The 17,582-nt window shown below is 35.8% G+C and overlaps 2 protein-coding genes across 10 annotated transcripts in view; one reads left to right on the top strand and one right to left on the bottom strand.

The window, feature by feature from the left end:
- LOC129565103 (uncharacterized) overlaps positions 1–7,825 on the top strand; it is a 32,018-nt gene extending 24,193 nt beyond the window's left edge. For both annotated transcript variants that reach the window (XM_055439568.1, XM_055439567.1), the window contains 6 exons: positions 579–802; positions 995–1,127; positions 1,475–1,695; positions 1,883–2,144; positions 2,353–2,428; positions 2,748–7,825. In XM_055439568.1, the coding sequence (XP_055295543.1) occupies positions 579–802; positions 995–1,127; positions 1,475–1,695; positions 1,883–2,144; positions 2,353–2,428; positions 2,748–2,976 (1,145 nt within the window). In that variant the 3' untranslated portion in view covers positions 2,977–7,825. The remainder of the gene's footprint in view (positions 1–578; positions 803–994; positions 1,128–1,474; positions 1,696–1,882; positions 2,145–2,352; positions 2,429–2,747) is intronic.
- A 213-nt stretch (positions 7,826–8,038) lies between these two features.
- Positions 8,039–17,206, bottom strand: LOC129565106 (NADP-dependent malic enzyme). Of its 8 annotated transcripts, none has more exons than XM_055439578.1 (12): positions 16,840–17,206; positions 16,315–16,526; positions 13,913–14,111; positions 13,628–13,828; positions 13,338–13,554; positions 12,794–13,272; positions 12,569–12,721; positions 12,340–12,492; positions 12,129–12,228; positions 11,870–12,064; positions 9,882–9,947; positions 8,039–8,943 (listed from the first exon to the last, which is right to left on the bottom strand). In XM_055439578.1, exons 2-12 carry the CDS (start codon positions 16,332–16,334, stop codon positions 8,771–8,773), a joined length of 1,956 nt encoding a protein of 651 aa, XP_055295553.1. In that variant the 5' UTR covers positions 16,335–16,526; positions 16,840–17,206; the 3' UTR covers positions 8,039–8,770. The 8 variants fall into 8 exon arrangements, with proteins under 8 accessions (XP_055295553.1, XP_055295549.1, XP_055295550.1 ...); XM_055439574.1 differs by having other exon boundaries at positions 16,771–17,131; XM_055439575.1 differs by having other exon boundaries at positions 16,899–17,131.
- Positions 17,207–17,582: the final 376 nt, after the last annotated feature.

The raw sequence follows: 17,582 nt of genomic DNA, 5'->3' as shown, positions 1-17,582 counted from the left end.
CTCTCTCTCTCTCTCTCTCTCTCTCTCTCTCTCTCTCTCTCTCTCTCAGTCACTCAATCATGCTTTCCGCATTTCAAATACAGACACTTTCACATATATTTCAAAAAATACGTGCAATTTCGAGTATGTTCCTGTGTATATCTATGTAAGTTATTTCCCATGTGTACGAACTATGAGTATGAGTTGAACATTCGATACGGTACATAGTTTGGAATCGCTTTAAAATAGCAGTCCATAAATCTTTTTCATTCCGATTGTTCGGAATGAGTTTGAAATTGAGAAAAATGTGCTTTTGGTTGGGCTGTCGAAATGTGGAAAAAAAAATTTCGTATTCACATACAAGGCGCGCACACATACACATAAAATTACCGAACACAAAATCCATTCCAATGAACTCTGTACACTGACCGGTCGTTGTAACATTTGATCAAAAATCGGCTTTTGGTCAATCGGTATGCCATTTGAAATCACTTCACTTCACTCTACACCACATACACGCTCTCTCTCTCTCTCCCTTGACGGCAAACCGCACACCAAATTGTATGGATGGGGCAAATTTTGTCATTTGTTATAAACAGGAGACTCGTTTGACGAAAGACTTCAAGCTGCTTACACACTGTTGAAGAGCGTGCCGTTGATTGACGCGCATAACGATTTGCCTTACAATATTCGAAAATTCGTGCACAATCAATTGGCCGAATTTAATTTTGATGCCGATTTGAAGAATGTACCGCCTTGGTCGAATTCAAACTGGAGTCACACCGATTTGCAACGAATGAAAAAAGGTCAAGTTGCAGCCCAGGTAAATACATACAGTTTTACGATTTACATGTCTACAGTTAGCTTTTCCACTCATTTCTTGCTGTTTTATTGTCGTTTTTATTGTTTGCGAGAACTCACTCGGTGCATTCCGTTTGGCAAATGCGATTACGAAATTACATTTAAAAATTAAACTCGTTAAATTGTTTGTACCAACATTGTGCTATATTTCAAGTTCTGGGCGGCTTATGTACCATGCGAAGCGCAATACAAAGATGCAGTTCAGCTTACATTGGAGCAAATCGACGTAATCATACGACTCACGGATAAATATTCGAAGGACTTGATTCTATGCACTTCAGCGGAAGGTAATTTAAATAAATTGCCGGTTGTTAGTTTGCTTGTGTGCTAGTGTGTTCGGCATAGGTGCATGTGGTGGTGATGGAGTATGAGATTTTTGCCATTAGCAACATGGTGCTCGGTATATATATATATATATATGTATATGTTCTAAGCCATATATAACACGTAGCATTCGTATATTTTACATTTGTTGAAATTGGAGTGAGAAGGAGATTGTCATTGCCACAGCCACTGTCGCACCATCACCGCCGCTCTACTATCGAATGGCGAAAGATTGAATGTCGAACACATGTTTAAACGTTTGATGGCTTAATTAATGGCTTCCGGTTTTTGGTTCGATTTCATTTAACAGATATCCGGAATGCGTACAAAGACAATAAAATATGTTCATTAATTGGAGTTGAGGGTGGTCATAGTATTAGTGGATCCCTGGCAGTTTTGCGAATGTTCTACATGCTTGGCGTACGTTATTTGACGTTGACTTCAACATGTCACACGCCGTGGGCTGATTCTAGTTTTGCCGATGCACCAAAATTTGATGTCAAACACAATGGCTTAACGGACTTTGGAAAAGTAAGAGTCGGTTTAAGATGTAGTTTCTGTTTCTATTTGTTTTATTTTGTGTCGGTGTCTGTCTCTCTCTCTTGTCGTTCGCTGACAGCAAATTGTACCGTTGAAATGTTTGCAAAATGTTTGATATTCGTGTTATTTTTCTCTCCCCTGCTCTCTCCCCCCGCCTTCTTCTTCATTCGGAATGCAGCGTGTTATAAAAGAGATGAATCGCCTCGGAATGATAGTGGATCTATCGCATGTATCCATGGCTACGATGCGGGACGCCATCACTGTTTCAGAAGCACCTGTGATATTTTCTCATTCATCTGCTTATGAATTGTGCAATTCAAGCCGGAATGTTCAGGACTCGGTGCTCAAGTCACTGGTTAAAAATCGCGGAATAATTATGCTCAACTTTTATTCAGTGTTTTTGAGTTGCGGTCAAAATGCAACCATTTATAATGCCGTAGGTAGGTAGTAATGACAGCAGTATCACTGGTGCGAAAAATACCAGCTATTCAAATTGCATTCAAAGCAAAATGTTGCTGTGCTGTTTTTTTTTCTTTCTGTGTCGTGCTGCTATTGCACTGTCGCTGTTGAAACCATTAATTGAGTTTGTATGTATGTGTCTTTTGTTCTTTTCAAAATGTCGATCCCATTTGCACACGTTCCGTGTAGCTCATCTGAATCACATTAAACGAGTTATTGGAGCAGACCATATTGGCATCGGAGCAGGATATGACGGTATAAACTAGTAAGTATACATTGAATTATTAATCTGCTTTTGAACACTAGAAAAGTGACACAACAGTAGCAACGGCAGACGAAGACTGAAAAAATATTGCGCTCTACTCAAAATGTAATGCGCTTTGCCATGCATCTTGAGATAAGAAAATGTCAGCGATTTTTTTTCTCTCTCTCTGTCTCTCTGCTTTGCTACTCGATTGATGAATGGGGTAAATCGACATTTGATGCATCGAATTTTGCCTCATGGGCAACCTTCAAAGAAAATTCGTCGCACATTTACAATTCATTTTATGTTTGAACACAAAAACCCGTCCTTTTTTGAATAGCACACCGAGTAACTTGGAAGATGTTTCAAAGTACCCGATTTTATTTGCCGAATTGATTGGTTTCGGTTGGACGGTTGAAGAGTTGACAAAACTAGCCGGTGGCAATTTATTGCGCGTTATGAAAGAAGTCGAATCAATTCGTGATCGAATGCACAAGGAGAAGATACCACCAAACGAAGACATTTATGCGAATCGTCTTGAGAATCCACACAAGTGTCAAAGTAACTAAACGAAAAATGATTGAAGTTTTACGCGAATGTCTCAACTCAAAAACTGAATAGATTTTCACATGCATTAAGTTTAATCTATAGAGTTAATATCATGACTGTTAGTAAAAAAAAATGGCCATTTAAGCGGCGCCACAGGCCACACCTGATCAATTTGTTTCCCTTGACTATATAATCCATTTGGATGATCGAACGATCGGATGAAATTAGTAGTAAAATCTTAAGACATAATAAGCCTATGAGAATGATATGTAAATTGCCTTAACGAGAGAAAAAAGAAATTACCATGCACAAGTTGTTAAAACAATTATTGCCAAAAGGAACAGCACATTTTTGGAAGCATTTTCAACGAAAAACCCCGTTGAACATTTCAATATGAACATGTAAACTCATTTCCCTGGGAAATAGACAACCGTAGGAACATTGCCATTCCTCATTTATTATAGATATTACATGCATACATATATATTTTATATTTCAAATCAGGCAGTTGTTGTGACGTTTCTGTCAATGATGCTGGCTTTTATTTGATTTTCTACATCAATTTGCTTTTAAAAGCCAATGTATTAGATATCTCCTAGTAAGTCCCAAAGTGAAAATTAGGTAAAAATTATTTCTCAAAGAAATATATAGAATATTTAAAAAAAATAAAGGAAACGAAAAAACATCATTTGCGCAATTATCGCATTTAATCAACGGAGCAATGGAAGAACAGCACTTAGCATGAAATTGGGCTAACTTCAAAGAAGTTACAACAAGCAACACATGAGCTCCTAAATTGATTTCAAATTACGCATCATTAAATTTAAATTCAACATTTTCGTTGTTTGAAGTCTTGAACTCGGCGCTCATACCTTTGTGACGTCCTTCCAATCGATAGCAGTAGAAAATTCATTACTGACAATTTCACCAACTGGAAAATGTAACAAGAGAGACCTTGAATCGCAGAGAAATGTTATCGTTTTCCAAATTCACAATATCTATGTGAAAAAAAAAATTCGAAGTGATCAAAATGTCAAGATAAAATTACGAATCAACGATTCGATGCTATGGCAAGAGTTGTAATATCATTATCAATTCACTTCACACTCATTAACTTTTTGCCACTCTGTGAATAATGAACATAAATGCCATTTCTCGATAAAACATTTCATTTTCTGAAATATTCATCACTTTTTTGGTGCTGCTGCTGCTGCTGTTGTTGTAAAAGCAAAATATTCACCTTCGACCATAGCAGAACATCGATCTCTCTACTCCTTTTTTCCCTGCTATTGCTCAAACGTTTCATATTCTTATTGGTGTCGAGCAATAAAATCGACTCGGAAAGGAAGTTGATATCCATTATTATCGCAAAAAAAAAATGTAATCATGAAATGAGTTCCTGACAAATCCACTCATCGAGAGCGCAAATGAATAAATGATATCAAAGCGAGAACCGGGAGAACACATCAACAGATCAAACGATGTGAGTGTGTGTGTGTTGCTGATGATATTTTCATTATACATTTTTTATGATACAAAATAAAAATGAAAGCAAAAAAAAAAACGAATAATAACGATACGTATTGAATTCAAACAACATATTGCTGTTTGTTGCTGCTGCTGCTGCTGCTGTTTTTTCATCTCTGGTGCAAAATTTATATTAAATTGCTTTCCCATGCGCGATATATAGCAGTTCTCTGATGTCTTCGAAGCTTTGAATGAGAGCTATACCCCAGATATATAGATTCTATACTATAAATAACTGATAATGCATTCAATTGTTATTTTGAAACTCAATATGGGATTCGGAAACACCTGAAAAATTAAATTATCATCGAAAAATCATACATGATTCTCTGCATGTAGAGAGAAATAAGTAAAAAACGGGAGAATAAATGAGTCACTTTTCTCATTGCAATTGAGTGAGAGGGAGAGAGAGAGAGAGAGAGGAGTTAAATAAATAATAATCGTAGATTAAAACAATTTTTTGTTGGGAAAATTACATGAACACAATGGGACATGTTTTTTTTTGCTAGAATATTTACCGTTTAAGAGAGTAGTGAGAAAATTTCTTGCTTTTTCGCGGAATGACGACACATTTGAGGTTGATATTATAGTAAGAAATTTCATATACAAACGAACACACTCGACACTACAGAGCTAAAATGAATCCTCCTCCTGCTCCGCTCATCTAGTTAATAAACCTTTTATCAATGTAATACAAATCAAATTTAATGTTACATCATTCGACAAGTTCTTTGCTAAGTAGGTATAATTGATGGCGTTCACACTGCCGCCGCAGACGAGGTCGACGACGACGACGACACAATCCTTCATAAGGTGTATGTGTGTGAGTAAGAGTGTTAATTTTATCGATTTTGATTCATTGCTAATGCATAGCTATAGTACAGGCTATGCTATTAATATCACTCATCTCTATGATATGAGTTAAGCAACTGATTGCAGCATAGTAGTCGCGCTGGATTTAAGTTATGGGATTTGCTTGTGCAAAATTTGTATACCGAACAGATTAACGATGATTGTTGACTAAATCGAAATCAATAAGACTGATGATAAATCTCTTCGTTTTCTGCTTTTCCGCGTGCCAGCGGCCACGTCTTGTGCGTTAAAGTAACTTTAGTTGAATTCAGCTACAAAGAATTGATTTGAATTCAGCTACAAAGAATTGACTCTTGTTTTGTTGTTCCAAATGAAAAAACAAATCAAATGTTCAAATTTTCCGATTCAGTTACATCAAACTCGAGATCCAGAGCTTATGAAACACTTTCATTAGGTAAAATCGAAAGAAAATTAGCGAAAAAAAATCAAATGCCATGTTCAGCCACCCTGCAAGGAAATTATCACTTTGAATTCCGGCTTTGAAATTTGTTATAAACTATATTTAGAGTGTATTTTGAAGTTATACCCTCCCCCTCCATTAATCTCTGTTGACATTGGTAAATTAGAAATTGTATGTTCAATTGGATATCCACTTTGTTGAAGCAAAGTGAAAAATGTATGCAGATATTATGCGATGTGTGTGTTCATCATTGATAGACTCTATCAATCATGTAGCGCAATTTGTGTGTCACGTTCAATGAACGTGTGTTGACACATACATACTGTGTAGCACACGGTGTGCTGTGCACACAATGTTAAAGTATATAGAAATTATATTGGCATCGTTGCGCATGAAATCGATTCCAAATTTTGAAAAAAAAATGTAATAAAAAAACCCTTCATTTTAAGGAAAACTCTTCAATTTTGATGCCAAATTTAGTGAAAATTGTATTGAGTGGTAAAATTGTTGTTAGAATCAATTTTTAAGAGACAAGAGAAAAGAAAAAGAAAAAGAAAAACACGGGACGTTGCCGTTTGTTTCATTCTCATTAGAAGAAGTTAGAACTTTTCACACTTGAAACAACCGAAAGTGTTGTGTCCTTGAAACTTAAGCTTTAATTCAGAAGACATGTTTTTTGGTATATCACAGAGTAAATCATATACACTAAAACAAATATAAACACACTTCATCGAGCATTGAAATCATGTACAATCAACGATGCTCACAATTAAATGGTAAAATCAAGTCAGTCATTAGTAGAAAGACGGCGTGTTTTTTTTCTATTAAGTTTTCTAATAATAGTGCGATAGAACAAAAAAGAGACAACAAAGTCATTCAGAATAAAATATTTTGATTAAAACACAAATGAGAGAGCTGTTAAAACTAATGCATTTATAACAATTTCTTCCGATATTTCGCAAATCAATCACTATATATTCACAAAACTCTGCATTTCCACCATAAAATAAAATTTAAACGTAGATATGAGAATATACAAATACCAAAACCATATTGGTTTTCAGCTAAAGCATTCAGCGCAGAATAGATTTACAAAGAGTAATGGTCTCAATTAGCATGGCATACACACACACACGAACCGATAATCATTTAGAATAATGAAATACTGACACACACACACAGTTGAACTGACAAATGTAGAGATTAAGATGAACAATTGTAATCATGCTTTCAATCAATCCGTAATTTTTGGACTCAACATATTTCACACACATAAACCCATTAACTCATTTGTATTTGAATGCTTAAGCCATTATTCAGAAGAGAAAAAAGATAAAGCCCATAATCACAATGCATGTTTCAAACCAGAACGGGGAAAAGAAATCACACAATCATGAATAAATTCACAGTAAGAGAGCGACGGAAAAATCATCCATTACCTAACATGCCTTAAAAATCTGATACCATAATTATGAAGCCAAAATATTTCTTCCATTTATGCATACGCACACAATTGCATCAGAATTAGAATCGGATTTTTGATCGCTATACTACATTTCCAAAGGAAACAAATTAAACCAGATAGAAATTAAATGGCAAATGCCTGTTATAACGGCCTCTAGTGACAATTGATCAGACAAGAAAAAAATACACACAATCACGACACACAACAGCACTCACACAATTTACACATTTGCTGTCAAAGTAAAGACAACGAAATACCAGCACCATTTAAAATGCAGCAGTTCAAATTGAACTATGAATCTACGTAGAATTATCGTAATCACCACCACCCATCCCCCTACTCCCTCACCGAAATCAACCAACTTAAAGATAAACTATATTTTCCATAAACATCCGGACGTTGAACAAAACAAATGAACTTCTCAATAAATTCGTTAAATTTGCATTTAGATCATAAGATGACGATTTTTATTTTTTGTTACAGAAAACAAAACCAAAAAAAAGGAATGTTTTAGCAAAACGCAAACATTAGTTGTGTAAACATTTACTTGTGTTATTGGTCCTTGATTAGAACGAAAATAAACGGTTATTATTGGAACAAAATGTTTGCATTTTAATTAACAGGCAGAACATATCAAGGTAAATGTGGGCCAGTGAGCTATTCCGGGAACATTTTTGGTAGGTAGTGTTTGCAGAGGACAAGAAAGAGTGTAAGAGTGAGAGAGAGCAACAGATGGAGCAAGAAAAAGATGGAGCTAGAGATCATGAGGAAGAGAAAGAGAAAGACAAAGAAAGAAACAAAACAAAACAATGGCTCATTCTAGTTAACAGAAATATTCCTTTATTTATGCATGTGTGACCTTGGTCATAAAATCATTTTTCTTTCGAACATTTTCCTGTTTTTGATTAATTTTTGTGTATATTTTTGCGTTTCTATTCAACAAATTTTCATTTTAAATGATTTGAAGTGGATTTGCCACGTGTATGTGTGTCTTTAATTGCGGAGGATGGAAATAGACACAAAATTCATGGATTATAATTCAATTGAACACTGTGTGTTTGTTTATTTGGCTACTATCACAACAACTAGCCAAATTATGGAGTAATTTCACGTCGGAAAATAAATAATTTCTGGTCATTTTCGTTTTATTTTTCATTGCTATGCAACAAAGTAATAATTAAATTAATTTGTTCGAAATTAAATTTCATTCAACAATTCATACGATCAATTTTTTTTTTCGGTAATGATCTACAATCAAATTAAATGCATTGCATTAAATGACAAAAAGGAATTAATTTCAATACAATTTTGGTGGAGAATTTTTGTTTCTTTTATCTCAAATCAAAAGGCATTTATGAGAACGTTCTACACACTTACTGCTTGTATGTGTGTGTGTGTGTGTATGCAATTGGTTAAACAGATAATATATTCATATTAAACAAAATCGGAAATACTGAATTTCAAGTCAATTTAGAATCGTCCATATCATATGATTTTCTTCTAATAAATTTTGTAGTGCATTTAACGAGTCGAATTGTCTTTATTTAAACTAAATTTCTTCGCGTTCGGTGAGTTTGACTGGTTTCAGTTCGCGTGTTTTCATTGGTGTTGGTTGAGGCCATTTCCATGTGATTGGCATCGAACTCTCATAGTTGAAGTTGTACAGTTGATCTTCAAGCCATTTTCGCTTGTCGTCGGGCTCAGGATACGTTGATGCTAGGCCTGCGAGTTAAAATTGGATAAAATTCAATTAGTTTGTCATGTTTCTCTTAACTGTATTCAATACCATTCCAGTTGGTTACAAAATGACGGGCGAACAACAATAAGAAAATTTCAATTGAACAAAATTGGGCTGCTCAATTTGAACAGAAAAAGTTAAATGAACGCTTAGGAGAGAAAAAAAAACATTTTGGTCCTCAAAAGTTTAAATGGTTCATTATCCCAATATATCTTAATGTTGTCTTTTTGTTTTTGTCGGCCGGCAAATGTAAACTTTTGTGTTAAAATGATGTGGTCACCAAGGGAGAATTGGAAGGAACAAACGAAGGACCTCTTTTCAAATTAATTTTCAGCTTCTTTTTTTACGCAATAAAAACAACAACGAAAAAAGTTTGTGTTTTTTTCTTCGTTGTTTTGATTATTATTACACATCTTTGGATTGCACATCACATTAAAGGGACCATCACCACCGCGCACATGAACAAACACACCATTGTACAATAATCACAGCAACTGTCATTACCGAAACAATGCAAAAGTAACGACCAGCTGTCATGACAATGCTGTACGAGATGTAGCCTGTCCAAGTATTCAGATTGTGTGTTTATTTTTTGAACAATAATTCTATGTTGCCCCAGGGCAACCACTCAATTTGTTAATAGACCATTTCACAAATGATAAACAGAAAATGTGGTTAAATTTTGAAAAATAAAGCCAAAAAAAAACGGAACATTTTTATAATATGATCTATGTTAACCACACCAGATAAAACCATTACCAATACCAACACCAATGGGAAATCAAACAATGTGACGCTTTAGAATTTTTTGTTATTTACATGCCCATTTGCACAAATAAAGAAATTAGCATTTTACTCTCTTCCATAAGAATAGAAAAATGACGCGACGAAGCGTAATGAACATGATGCGCGTATGTATTACCTTTGGCAGCGATACCCTTTCTTTCATAATATTTACGCATCTCTGCACCTGTATACAATATGTTGTCTGCACGGTACAAAGAAGAATTGAAATCGGTTTTATTGAATATGGTTTGTTGTTGTTGTTGCTTACTAACACATCGGTCAATAAGTCCCGAGCCTAACCACCAAGTGGCAACACTAATGTCAAACCCATATCATTTTCGAAAACTACAACCTTTTTTAGGAATCCAGTCAAAATTTGAGCCAAATCCGACCATCAGTTTGCTAGTTACAGCTATACGAGAGAAAGACTCCCGAAAATGCTTCAATTTTGCCGTTAAAACGGTATAACTTTCTTCTGATGCATTGTATTCAAGTATATTCATGTGGAGAGTTCAGAGAATGACCAGACCTAAAAAATACAATGGTTAGTGAAGCAGTTTGAAACCAATTTCGTTCAATTATATCACCATATAAACAGTTCTTTGACCTGGATGAAACTCGCATTTGAACAACATAGTTTTCTTCGCCAAATTTGCTATGTTTTATCAAGATTTGACATTCGGATAGGTCTAAAATGATGCATAAGTGACTTTTCATGTTGTTTTATATCTTTCCCACTGGTTCGCGAATATTTTTCTATACCTAAATCCACTAATAATGCCCGAACTCATATTTTGCGACCTTGGTCGCTACAAACCGTTTTTGGCGATTTCTACCCGCAATTTATAGATCGAATCTATTCAAATGAACTCAAAATACATTAATTCTAATATATAAAGGCAAAACCCTATTCAAATTTTACTTATACAGCTCCAAACGGGCTTCGAATCCCCAAAAAACTGTTCTATCTACTCCATATCCAAAAACGCGGCAAGGCTTTTTCGATTGAGTATTTCATATGCATATATCCATGCAAAGTTGTAACTATAGCTTGAGTTAGTTGCCCTATGGCCTTAGCAAATCTATGAACTATCACATTTGAGAATTCCGATATCACTTAACGGATTTTGGCAATGATTTCTTCCAAAACCACATATTTTGAACAATTTGGAGGCTTATCGACAAAATCGCTCTTATGGCTATGCATAAATTCAATTCTTCCATATCTAATGATTGATTTCGAAAGCCTAAGGATGCCATAAACTAATCATAGTATGGGTTTGGTACTCCTGCTCGTTTTTCTTCTGGAATACATGTGTCAAATCGAGAGGAGAAATGCAGTTTTTCCATGATTTTGGAAAATTGGAAAATTGCTTCATTTAAAGTGCTGTAATTAGCGAACTGATGGTCGGATTTGGCTCAAATTTTGACTGGATTCCTAAAAAAGGTTGTAGTTTTCGAAAATGATATGGGTTTGACATTAGTGTTGCCACTTGGTGGTTAGGCTCGGGACTTATTGACCGATGTGTTATTCAAGCCACTTTGAACTGTGGTGAATTCTATTCTCTATTCGGTTTGTTTATGTTTTGTTTGTGTTTCATTGTCGCCAATTCATTGGGTTGTATGTGTTGGACTCCAATGTTTTTGGAGAGTATGCAGTAAATTTCGAATCATTTTGTTTCTCTGATTTGTTCAGTGATTGTTCCATTTACTAATATGTGTAACCGCTTAGTTAAGTGCAAACTAAAACTCTGTGTCATTTTGAGTGTTTATGTATAAGAAAGTGCACTACACAAAACTGAAAATTCCACCGTCAGCACAAGCACGAGTAAATCAATCGCGTTCACATAAACAGTTCTGGTGCAATGTGTTCAATTTATTTACTAGCACTTTCAAGCGAAAGAAAATCCAGTATTCCAACATAAAACATGTATACGTTTACTCAATTTGTAATTTTTCATAAGCGAGTTGATTTCGACGAATACCATATAGTAGCATATTGAATCAATATCAATATTGGATGGGATTGTTTTCTATCGAAAATTCTACTCAAATCAAAAGAAATTGAACTAAAATTGAAAAGAAAATTGTATTTGAATTGAACCCTCCTGGCAATTACCATACCTTTGCAATAAGCGTATTTTGTTATGCCAATGGCAATTTTCAATGACACCTCACGAATTGTATCCAATGGTGGATACAACGATCCAACTTCCAAATCTTCATCTCGAACACTTGCGGCCAATTCACGGGCTGCAATCAAAAACACATCATCTGGAATATGATGCATCAATGTGGCAATAACACCAAGGGCAACACCTGTCAAATGATAAATAAATGGGTTAATTTTGGCAAATATGCATTTGAAATTCGTTGAAATTACCTGGGAAAATATAGGCATTATTGCCTTGACCCGGTTTGAATGTTTTGCCATTGTACGTGACATTTGGAAATGGTGATCCAGAACAGAAAATCACTCGACCCTAAATAAAAAATTTGACTTTAAATCAACCTTCTTCACTAATTTAGAATTTCAATGAAAATTCATGTTTTCAACTGAAAATTTAATGATTATTCAAAACATGAACTCATACTTCAGTGTTCTGGAAGGCTTCTTCGGCGGTACATTCCGCACGACTCGTTGGGTTCGAAAGAGCAAACACGATTGGTCTCTCATTGAATTTGGCCATGTCTTGGAGGATTTGCGGTGTGAACAATCCTGGCGTGGCAGATGCACCGATCAATATCTGGTGAGAGACAATTGATAAGAAAAAATTAGTTGAATGAATCTCTTGTCTTACAGAGACAAGTGGGTGGTATTACCGTTGGTTTCACTTCTTTGACAATTTCGGCCAAGTCTTTCATTGGTTGGCAGCCCTTGGCATAATGCTGTTTATGACCTTCCAAACTTCCATCTTTACGTGTGGTGGTCAACAAACCATCGATGTCACACATCCAAATTTTACCTCTAGCATCCTATTTAAATGACATTGAAATCACGTTTGAGTATTTTCGATCAAATGCGAAAAACCGTAGTTGCGATCTTACTTCTGTCGAAATTCCATCGGCTTCCATAGCTTTACAGCAGAGATCAGCAATACCAATGGCAGCTTCGCCAGCACCAACGAACATAATCGTGGCATCAGCAAACGTTTTACCGGTCAATCTCGACGATGCATACAAGCCACCAACTGCAACGGCAGCTGTACCTTGAATGTCATCGTTGAATGTGCAGTAATTGTCACGGTATTTGTCCAAAAATCGGAAAGCGTTGTGATTTCCGAAATCTTCGAATTGAATGAGTGTGTTTTGTCCGTATTTCTTAACAACGGCAGCCATGAATTCGTCGATGAATTCGTCATACTCAGAGCCAACGACGCGCTTTTGTCTCAGACCAATGTACAGTGGATCCTCGAGCAAATCCTTGTTATTTGTGCCAACATCGATCAAAATTGGCAGACATTGATGTGGCTTAATGCCGGCAAGTGCCGTGTATAAGGCCAATTTTCCAACTGGAATGCCCATACCTTAATGAACAAAAGTAAATATGAGTTTCAATTGTCTTAATTTAGCTGATTTCATGTAAAAGTACCGCAAGCGCCCAAATCTCCCAAGCCCAAAATTCGTTCGCCATCTGTCACCACGATGGCACGTACATCTGGCTCTGGCCAATTCCGAATCACGTCATACACATGCCCTTTATCGTTAATCGTGATGAATAATCCTCTTGGTCGGCGATAGATTAAACCGAATTTTTGACAGGCCAATCCCACCGTCGGAGTATAAATAATCGGCATCATTTGAGCGACCTAAAACAAATGCATCAACTTGTTGTTTGCCATATATCCGAATGGATTTTCAATTTAGATGTTAATAACTCACATTTTCAGATACAAGGCGGAAGAACAATCGTTCGTTTCGATCCTGCAAATCGATCAAGTACAAATACTTGTTCAAATCCTCCTGGTATCGATTTATCGATATTTTACACAATTCGATTTGTTCTTCTTGTGACTTAAACCGAGCCGGTTGCAATCCATGGATACCAAGCACTTGACGCTCTTCCAATGTAAATCCCAAACCCTAAAATTTAGATAAATTTTTGTGAAATAAAAGTCTCTTTGATTTTAAATCCAGAATTAGCACTCGAATCAAAAGCAGTAGTACCTTGTTCAGACGTGGATCCCGTAGATGATCGATACCCTGAACAAATCCTGGGCAAATAATATCTCCTGTCACTTCAAACGCATAGGAACGTGAAGGAACTACAAGTTGTTGCGATTTCTCGCTTGAAGCCGCTGGTCCAGCTGCACCCAACACTCTTCCGATTGCGGAAAGGTTTTGCTTTTTCGGCGAACCGCATTTTCTGTTGTGAAAAGAAATACGCAAAAATTAATAAACGGAAAATTTTTTCATTAAAACCCAATTAAATATTCCATAAAAAAACTCATTAAATTTATTGAAACGAAAATTAATTTTCGAACTGAAAATTAATTAGCGCGATTGTTCAGCGCGAAGTTGACATGTTTACGATAAAACATGGTATTTTGAATAAACAAAAATAAAACCCTGAGATATGCTCGGTTAGGAAAATACGTAGAATTAGGTCATAGAGTAGCATGTATTGCAACAAGTTGAAACAGCAATACTAGTGCTAGATGCATTCGTTTGGTATTTTGTGATAAAATCGTAAATATTCATCGGAAGGTCAACAACATAATTTCATGTTATCAGACAAGCAAAGATAGCAAATGTCAGCATTAATTCAGAGAATAGCAAAGAACAACAACAGCATTTTATTGCGTATTTTTTCAGCTTTTGCGTATTTTATTGCGGTGGGCTTGTGTACATGTCACACACATACTCGCTATCTAATCTTATCGTTTGCATAATCAAGCAATATATCGACTAAAAAAACACACTCACTGAGTCAACAAACCAACAATAATCGACTAACTCTTCCTGGTTACCATTGTTTTCCTAATTCTTCTCATTCCTCGTGAATTTATCCATTTGATACAAGACTTGATCGATATTCATTTTCACTGCATTCACGCTTCATTTACACCGCCAGTGAGAGAATGTAAGCAAAACACAAAAATCGGATAAACCGACGACTTTAGTCGCATGAAGGTCAAATATTTTTATCTTTTCGCTGCATGCGCTCAAATGCTCCACACACTGACGACAGACCATGCAAGAAATGCTCCGCTTGAATTGAATATGACATAAAAAATGATGTCGAAATTGGCGTCGTCGTATGGTCAACCTATTAATAATTTATTAATAAATGCTGTCATTGAACGTACGGAATGCGCTTGAGGCGATGAAAGAGAAAATCGAGAAAGTTGAGCGAAAAAACTGAAATGATTGTTCAAGCTAAAAAAAAACTGAAGAAGAAAGTGAGTTTTGGATGAGCATGCGAACAAAAATATCGTGCACCGGTAATGTGTCGCCCTTGAATGATGACATTGCCATTGAAATCGCGTTAGAATTACTGTAAACAAAGTTCTCGTGCGGCCAACAATATTGTTTTGTGTATTCAAACCGACCAAACAAAAGCAAAACCATTGAAACAAATGCACGAAGTCTTGTTGCGCGATGTGATGCACACAGTAATGCTTGTACCAATTAAATTCCACTCGATTTGTTTACATTGATATCAGTGTTCTTCGAAACATGATAGATAAACAGCCAATGCTTGAGATTGTTAACTGATGACGATTGACAAGATTCGTTTACGTAAATATTGTGCTTAAGTTGACAGTTCTCGCAGTTTTTTCATCAATCATCTTGGCTACCATCCCAATCAAAAGATGGTTGTATTCAAAGTGAAACATATTCGGCCAAAGTAGATAGTCTACTAAGTAGTTGAAAATTCAATAACAAAGTCTTTAGTTAACAAGAAATAAGTGATTGATTCACTAGAAAAATTTCACAACTTTACGCTGAACAATTGTTCTGCTCACGAGATTGAAACTTCTGTTCAGCTGCTCACAACATTTGGCATGTGGCTGACAAACAATCGCTTCCTTTGAGCAAATGTTTTTTTTCTGCGATGACATTTGAAGTTTTTTTCATTTCTCATTTAGTTCCCGCTTCTTCCATTGAATTTCCGAGTTACATCGTAAAAACACCACTGTATCATAAATTCGTTTCATGTGATCAATGAAAACTGACACTTAATTAAAAAAAAAATATTCCTCTAATTTGCATTGTACACATTGAAATTCGCCAGATTCGTGGATTACGTAACAGGAAACAGAAGCGAAAATGACTTTCTTCTGTGGGATGGGTTTTGAATTTTTTTTTCTAAATTGTATCGGTACGCGTCTTCCGCGTTCATAACTAATCGATTTCGGGGAGCTGTTCACTATTTTTGACGACGGACGTTACGTAATGTAGCCAGCACTTGCCGATATTAAACGGCGAAAAATCAATGAGCACAAAACACTCGCGTGTCAAATTCGATAGAGAATGAATCCTTCCTTTTTGGCCCCGATAAACACTATTTTTACACTTGACGAATGAAAAAAAAAACGCCACAAACCACACACGCATTTACTTACAAAATATTCCGGGCGAACATGGTTCTGTTTTGGTATTTTATCACTTTCTGTTTCGGGAATTAAATAATCGGTTCACTTTTCTTCAATGCAACAGTGTGTCGATATTACAAATGTCTCGAACGTACTGGATAACTTTTGATTTATTTTTTTTTACTTTTACTTTAATCGTTCCATTCGAAAACGGAATGGAAATTGTTGTTGTTTTCTGCGTTCTACACAATATATAAGAAGGTGGATAGAGAATTAAAAAAAAAGAGAAGATAATAGCGAATACACAACGACACTATGATGATTTGGTTAAACAATTGGTTGGCTATGCTTTTGACTTTTCAAGTGAAATGAGTAAAAATACATTGATGAAAATATTAGGAGCCAAAATAATAGTAATAATAAATTGAAACAACGTGTGTAAGCGTATGGTTACGTCCTGCGCAACTCAAATTCGTGGATATTCACTCTTGTTGGTGATGTTGCTATTCTGTTTGTACTACACAAGTATCGCATGAATACGATATACACAACTACCATTTCAAGCACAGCACACAATTTTTCGGTATACACGATTCAAACCAATACACATTTACATTTGCGCACTTTTGACGTATATTCTTCATTTATTTCCCTGTGTCACTTTTTGCTCGTCTTTTTCGCCGAAAAAAAAAACAGAACTAAACCGAATCAAACACCAAGCAAAATCAGCATATTCGTAAAGGTGCTATATTTTGCTTCGCGTAAGGCCACACAAAAAGAACACCGAAACAGTGAGAGACGAAGAACGAGAGCCACTAGCTCGTGTTTAGAACAGTGTTTGCGCGTCAAATAGCTTGTTAATGAATCTATCAAGACGATATATCCGCAAATTGCATTCGTGTCGTTGGTACAACGCTTTTCTGAATAGTAGAAATATAAGGAGAGAGAGAAAGAGAGAGAGAGAGAGAGAGAGAGAGAACTATTGAGCGGTGCTCTCATATGATCGGATGATGTTTGCTTGTGTTGGTGCCCAGTAAAGACATACTTTATATCTGGGGTTCATTTTCAAGTGGCTATGATATGTATGTACGCGTGTTCGTTCCCGTACGAAGCCTATAAATAGCGAACCGAATGAAAAATGTATGCATGTATTGGGTTGAAATCATATGTTTTATCCACAACAGCGGCAAATTGCGCACGCGGAAATCATCATACTGTATCATTTTTATGATAACACTGCAACAAATTATCGCATTTTCAATGAATTTACTTAGAAAGAAATATTTTTTTTTCTGATG

Source organism: Sitodiplosis mosellana, unplaced genomic scaffold (assembly GCF_009176505.1).
Source record: "Sitodiplosis mosellana isolate CC-2019 unplaced genomic scaffold, AAFC_SMos_1.0 Smas_scaffold_2, whole genome shotgun sequence".
In the NCBI taxonomy this organism is placed as follows: domain Eukaryota; kingdom Metazoa; phylum Arthropoda; class Insecta; order Diptera; family Cecidomyiidae; genus Sitodiplosis; species Sitodiplosis mosellana.
This window is presented reverse-complemented; position numbering and strand designations above follow the sequence as displayed.

What these genes read in the sequence shown, in the direction of transcription:
- LOC129565106 (XM_055439578.1), bottom strand. Translation starts at nt 16,334, where the DNA reads ATGTTCGCCCGGAATATTTT. An exon ending in ATGTTCGCCCGGAATATTTT is followed by an intron (nt 14,112 to 16,314) that starts GTAAGTAAATGC and finishes TTTTCACAACAG; the next exon opens with AAAATGCGGTTCGCCGAAAA. An exon ending in AAAATACGCTTATTGCAAAG is followed by an intron (nt 9,948 to 11,869) that starts GTATGGTAATTG and finishes TGTACCGTGCAG; the next exon opens with ACAACATATTGTATACAGGT.